The 6,961-nt window shown below is 39.8% G+C and overlaps 1 protein-coding gene across 1 annotated transcript in view; it reads left to right on the top strand.

Moving 5' to 3' along the window:
* LOC107663798 (membrane-associated guanylate kinase, WW and PDZ domain-containing protein 1-like) overlaps positions 1 to 3,534 on the top strand; it is a 38,070-nt gene extending 34,536 nt beyond the window's left edge. Inside the window, exon 12 of the mRNA XM_016454131.1 lies at positions 2,377 to 3,534. Coding sequence (XP_016309617.1) covers positions 2,377 to 3,413 — 1,037 coding nt within the window. The 3' untranslated portion in view covers positions 3,414 to 3,534. The remainder of the gene's footprint in view (positions 1 to 2,376) is intronic.
* The last annotated feature ends 3,427 nt before the right edge of the window (positions 3,535 to 6,961 follow it).

Here is a 6,961-nt window from a genome sequence, read left to right as displayed (position 1 = left end):
ACATCCTGGCATCGTGACATTTAGATGCTGTGAATGAAACTTCATAATGTTTCACTTGATTATACATTTAGTCAGGAATTATAGTTTGGAGAAAGTCTAACTAGTAAAATGTGTAGAAGTTATGTGAAAACTAATACAAGTAGGTTAATAAAAAAGACTTACTCATGTTTATGATCACTGCTGGATCAAGCCGCTGCATTGTTTTTTCCTGAGGTAATCCAACGCTTCTTGAGGTGAATTCTGTCTTATTCCTCTCAGCACGATGCGAACAGTAAAACTTGAGGTCTTGCTGCTTTGTTTCCTGTGATGTGGGCGTTTACACGCGGCGCGCTTCATGTGGATGATTATAATATCTATAGCGCGCTCAGCGCGTGGGTGTGGTTGCATTAGAGATAATGAAGGGAGACGTGAAAGACTGGACATCACGTTGGTTTCATATGGATTACTTTATCACAGAATATTTGCTTTCGATAAGACTTGCTTAGTTTAAAAGTAGACATGTCAAGCTTTCTATAGATATATCTCTCATGTCTCTTTGTTGAGTATTTGCTGAGTTACAGTTCATTTTAATGACGCGTTTCTAAATAAAGATCACGCAGACCAAGGCAGCAGACAGTACACCCTGTTTGTTTTCTTTATTTTATAAATGCACAAAGTTTTGTTGTTATTATGTGTGTATACAAATAAAAGTAGACCATTTACAGATTCGATTGATGTATTGATCTTATCTGTAAGATCAAAACTGAAAGTGTAATTTAAATTCTTTTCGGTGTTATCAGGAGAAGATGCCACAAAACGCGTATCCGCGTTTGTCGACCCCAGAGGGTTAACACTGTTGTCCATTTGTCCTTGGCATATCTTTCTTGTCTCAACATAATGGCATAGTATGCTCTAAAGCAGTGCTTCTCGAACCTGGGCACCCCAGCACTGCACATCCTTATAGGATGCAACCATTTCAAGTCCATCAGTCTCGACACATGTGTCTATAACGGTGACGTTTGAAGCTCAGAATGTCGTCACCCAGCTGGGAAGTCCTTACAGTCTGTCCTTCTGAGAGTCTGGAGGTTGGAAATCGAGTGAGGTCTGCTGCTGGCTGTTGCCATGCCGTGTCCTCGCTATGAAAAGGCTTGAATCTCTTTGCAAACTTCTTGAACTCAATGAAAACACAAAAAACAGAGTTGCATATTCAAGAAAATAAAGCTGTTCAGGAAATCAGTTTTAAAAGCTGTGTTAAAATGGATATATTTTGACTCTCTTACAGAACTAAACAGCTGCCATAGAGGCCACGGGTGGCAAGAATTATAGTTGGTCTAAACTACCCGTTAGCCCTCACTCACCGTCTCTTCATCATAAGCTTGGCCCCTAAGGCACTAAAAAGACTAGGTTCTTGCCCATGACTGCATCCATATGATTTAGGAGTACAGTATGCACAGATTTACAATGACCATCTATTCTTGCCTAAGAATTCTACAGCTGAAGAGAAACTAATAAAACTGCATCTTTCTGACCTGGGTTCTAGACCTATGATATACTGTATCTCCTCTCTGGAGGTGGTTTCCATGCATCCTGACCGTTCAGGAATCGATAGTGAGTGGAGTTCCCCATCTGGGAATGAGCCAGTACAGCAATGCCTTTCTTAGTGGGGAAAGCTTTAGTCACCCTGATCACCCTTGCATTTAGGAAGAGTTACCCTGAGAGCAACCAGTAGAATTGGTGTGCTGAATTGTGTGCTTGGTCTTGATGTTAAGCATCTGTAAATCTAATTTTACAGATGTTTTCTAAAACTGTTTGTCCACCAAACTGTAGTATAACATGATCACATATGAGAAACACCAAAAAGTGTTTGACCCTGTGTTGCCTGAAGCAAGAAGCATACTATCCATTGTTGATGCCTCCAAATGATATATTTGACAATTTGCTACAATTTTCGATCCCCTCCTATTTTTGGGGAGCACTGATTTTGCATCTCACCCGTGTCTGTAAATGACATGCTTAAGCAGTACAGATTTCTGCCGTTCTCATGGTGGTGACCACAGCTGCCCGGTCAGATGAAACAAATCAGAGCTTTAATCTAGGTCACAGCTGGGTACAGAACTTTGCAGAAACCCAAATAAATACAAGATAGTTTTGCGTTTTCTTGGTCAGTTTCCACTTATGTAGTTTATTCGTTTCGATGACTTGATTGAATAAAACACAAGTAGGTGTGTCCAAACCTTTGCCTGCTTGTGTATAGATGTTGTTGAATGAAATGTTTGCTTTTATGCTCGATCACATCAAGTGCTGTCTGTTTGTTCAAGTTTTGTGGGATGTCTTTAACTGTTAACAGCCGAGTGTTTTCAGTGGCCAAACGTAATGCCTTTCTTTATTCATTTCCAGACGGCCCAAATGACAGCTACCCTCCCTCACCCAGGCCACAAAATAATTCGAAAGTGAGGGCCTTGCTGGCCAGCGGCCCCTTTCATCATCCGTACGAGTCCAGCTATACATCAGAGTATCACACACCATCCCAGCCCCAGCAGCAGCAACCGAAAGACAGGCAACATGATCCGGCGAGAGAACGAGAGAGGGACAGCAGAACAGGGCTGTATTCCAGCGCTCCACACCAGCCTTCCTGGAACAACCGTCCCAGCCCCTCGCCATCCCCTGACAGCAGCAAAAACAACTCCCACCGCAAGGTCAAGAAGTCAGAGTCGGAGAGCAGCATTGCCAAGCTCTTCAAAACGCTGAGGAAAGAGGGTGGATTTGGGAGGAAAAACTCCAACCAGGACCTCCTGAGGCGAGGCCGCAAACCCTCCGTAGACACACAGAGTAGCGCGGGGTCTCAGGTGCGCAGCGGGTCCTTGGATCGCTCCTCCACCCGGAAGCGCAACACCTCTCCAGACTGCCACAGGGCCAAGTCTGTGGACCGGCGAACGACACGCTCATATAAAGATCAGTCCCCTGAGCGAAGCTATCAAGACTCTTCCCAGGACCTGCTGTGCCAGATCTCCACTCCAGAAAGGCTTGTCCGGCCCCAGAAAGAGCCCCAAAGTCCCCGCAGGAACTACAGCAAAGAGGGCTACTTCACATCCACCCCTGAGCGATCCCACAAACCCACGGCTCACGCTCTCGCTCGCACACCTGAACGTGACCTAAAGAACAGGAACGTTCTGCTCAACAGTTCTCCGTCCAGTCAAGCTGAGAGACAGGGATACTTCATCAACGGAGCCCCAGAAAGATGCTTCCACAGGAGATCGGACAGCAGCAGTGACGGAAGTTACTTGGAAGAGGGCGCTGCTCCACAGCTTAGGGATTATTACAACGCACTGAAAGCCAGCGGTGCGAACGGGAGCGGCGTGGACCTCGGCCTCGTTCAGAGCTCTCCGAGCAAGAGAAGACATTACAAGGAGAACCACGCAGACCTCCGCATCTGAGCTCCACAGGGCTGAGCTTCACCACAGCGGAACAAGGCTCCTTTCTCTAGTTTGTTTTGATAGGTTGTGTTGCGAGTGAGATCCATGTTTTGTTAAAAGACAGACTTTTCTTTTTTTTTTTTTTTTAAATGCGTCTACTTTGCGTGTCCAAATTGAGATTTACTGAACCAGAGCACAAGCATTCAACATTTGTTTCTTTGTTTGTACATTTTAATAGACGTGTGGCGAAACCTGAACTCAGACTATGATGCTACTGTTTAATTGAGTAATATATATTTAAGCTGTATATTTATTTTGAAAAACTGAAATGTATCTCGTGGGATGTCCAGATGAAAAAAAAGCATCATTCTGTCTTGGTCTGTTGTATAATATCTGACTTTGTTAGTCCTAACACTGCACTGGACTGAGGCATAAGCCGCCCATTAGCAAAAAAGAGGGAAAAAATTAAGGCAGAAAAATATTATGTTGTGTCACAATATTTTTTTCTCCATAATCACCAGAACTTAGTCTAATGGCACATATGCACAATTGAGAAAACTTAAAACTTAAACTTAAAGCAAGTTATTTTAGGAATGAATCGGATGCTTTTTAAAAAGTGACTTAAAATGCATTCAGCCTGTTTGTCAGTGTGTTCCTTGGGAAACAAACCACAGAGCAGTTGAGCTACAGGAACACAGCTAATACATTCAACTATATAAAAACACTGAATATATGAAATGTGAGAGGCTGTTCTAATTCAGTCATTTTAAGCAAAAGTTTGAAGTATTTTGAATTGTTCCTTATGCAGCCACATTTACCTCCATAAAGTCAAGTACCAAAGGCGATTGAAATGCTCTGAACGAATGGAATCCTTAACAAGCTTGTGAAAATAAATGTGACGCATCGACGCAGCACACATTTTGAGCTGAATGTAGAGTTGCAGCATGGAAGATTCAGGTCGCCAGATCTGATCCAAAAGACTACGTGAAAACGGCACCTGGCACAATCTGCCAATCTGAGCCACCACTCGTTTTCCGTCACGCTCTCGAGAGCCACTGAGCTTCAGTGATATACAGACGCAATGCGTGTTTGTTTGGGAACACAGCTGTTTCGTGCATTTCGACAGGACCAAGAACAGGGAATTCCTTCAGTCTCATCTGAATAGTACTGTATCAAAATGAACGTATCGGCTGCTGTCTTTTGTTCAAATTTTATTACTGTATGTACTTCAAACCCGTGTAGGTAAGGATACTGTTGCCTTTTCTCTGTACAAAAAAGAATTTATGAAAGATGTCCACCTAAAAGAAGATGTGAATATGTTTCTACTCTGCTCACTGGGACTATGAGTAACGTGTGTACTCAGAATCAGGCGTATGTAAATTTTTATTTTTTCCCTCTCTCCAGGAAGGATGGGAAACGTATGTTTTTCAAGGAAGGGGGTTGAATATCTGTTGTGATGGATAGCCTGCTTTTTTTCTGGAGATCTTGTATACTGTCTGTGGTCTCTGAAAAGCTCTATGGATTTTAAATGCTTTTTTTCTGTGTCGATAAAAGCAGTACATGTATATGGTCTAGTCTTTTTTTTAATGAAACTATGCATATATATAAATATATAAATTCTGCATTGTCCATAGCGTTATTTGACTCGTGAAATTACACATAACATTAGTATAAGTTCAAGTAGACGTGGACTTACACAGTAAAGCTTTTTTTCTTGTTTGGATGGATCACAATGTATATGTAGCTATCAAAAAGAAGTCTGTGAATGCTATTTTTATTATCAAATAAAGTTTTGCATACAAATTCACAATTCCATGTTCATTGTGTTGGGCGCATAACTAAGCTCATGTGATAACCTGAATGGGTCATTCCTAGCATTCGGTGCCATTTGAGTCCCCATGATATAATGTGGTATATTTTCTGTAAAAATTTGCTAATACTTGTTTCTAAATGCTCAGCTTACAAATTTACTGACCCTCTACATAGAACACAATAAATATGTACCCAAAAATAATAAAAAAATAATTGCTCCTATTTTAGTGCAAGAAGGCTAAACTGCCATGTCCCCAAGTTAGCTTTCATAACTTCAGCCACAAATATAAGTAATAAAAATCAAACGAATTCCAAAATTTTCAATATTGTTGTATATTCTTATTTATAATATTCCTCAACAAAAATTTGTTTTGTTATTTATACATTTTTAATGCTTAAGTATTTAAAACATGTTGTGTCCCTGAATTGAATGTCCCCCCTGTTACTCTGATGAAAAGTCCTTATGAACATGGCCCTTGAATGTTTCTCTAATAACATGACTCTCGGGGAGTAAAACACTTTTTGAGTATACGACTTTTTGAACTATTTACAAGAAGCTGAGTCAGTAACACTCTTTAATTCACCCTTTTTATAGTGTTTCACTGATGTGGTAAAGCATAACATGTCCACTCTGTTACGCTTAACTCTAGTGGAAACTGATAAGTTTTTTGTAATTTTGAAAATATGTTTAATTAACAGGTTAAAAATCTTCCTCAATAAACACTATGCACTAGCTTGTTCATCACATGATTAGCATGTGATCTGATTTTAGCATAAAATGTCCCTCCTGTTGCGCTCCACCCTGTTACTGTTTTGCACTGTAACAGGGTGGACATATTGTAACATTTGATGTAAAAATTACTTAAGTATTTAAAGCATGTATTGGTACTTATGATTAATTTATTATGCATTTAAAAGAAAGAGTTGCTTAAGTAGTATGCATGTATTTGTAAGGAAATAGCACTGTTGTCTGCTGCAAAAAAGCAGTGATGCTACAGGGCTCGCTGTGATGCATATCCTGAAAGAAGGCAGATATACCGCAATAATGTGTGTGTGTGAGAGAGAGAGAGAGAAAAATAATGTTCTCTAATATAAACTTTCAATTGTAAAATACAACGATAAACCTATTTTGTAGCCTAATAAAGGGACAGCATAACAAATGAGATCTTATAATAATACTGTAGGAATAAGAACAACTTACTTTAATGTGATAATAGTCCTTATATCCTATAATTTGTATATGCAGAACAATTTATCTTTGTAAATTGTGAAAATATGCTTATTGTATTAGGCAATATGTTGACATATAGGGTACAACGGGGCAAAAGGCACTCCGGAGTAAAAGGCGCCTTTGATATTATTTTCATCTAAACCACTAGATGGCACAAAAAAACGTGGCATAGCACTTTCCAAAACATCCGCTTTTCAAGATGCACGTGTTTATTTGTCTGATCTTTGACATGATCGCGTGCAGCAGCACAAAGTTGATTCTGTGCTTACTTGATCTAATATTTGATGTTTTTTAAAATGTTGTAGATTTAAGTAGCAAATGAGAATCGCTAAAAATTAATGCATATATTTTGAGACAAAGGTCTTCGTGATTTTCAGTTTTGTTTAAGATAATTAAAGCAACAGTTTTTAAATAACGAAATAATATGTATGTAACATGTTTGTTTCTGTTTAGTTCCTGTTTGCCCCTATTTGGTTCAGTTCCTGTTCTCATTTAGTAAATCATCGTTTATTCTGTTCATCTGTTT

This window comes from Sinocyclocheilus anshuiensis, unplaced genomic scaffold (genome assembly GCF_001515605.1).
Source record: "Sinocyclocheilus anshuiensis isolate Anshui unplaced genomic scaffold, SAMN03320099.WGS_v1.1 scaffold105, whole genome shotgun sequence".
In the NCBI taxonomy this organism is placed as follows: domain Eukaryota; kingdom Metazoa; phylum Chordata; class Actinopteri; order Cypriniformes; family Cyprinidae; genus Sinocyclocheilus; species Sinocyclocheilus anshuiensis.
The sequence above is the reverse complement of the archived record's forward strand: the minus strand, read 5'-3'. Positions and strand labels throughout refer to the sequence as shown.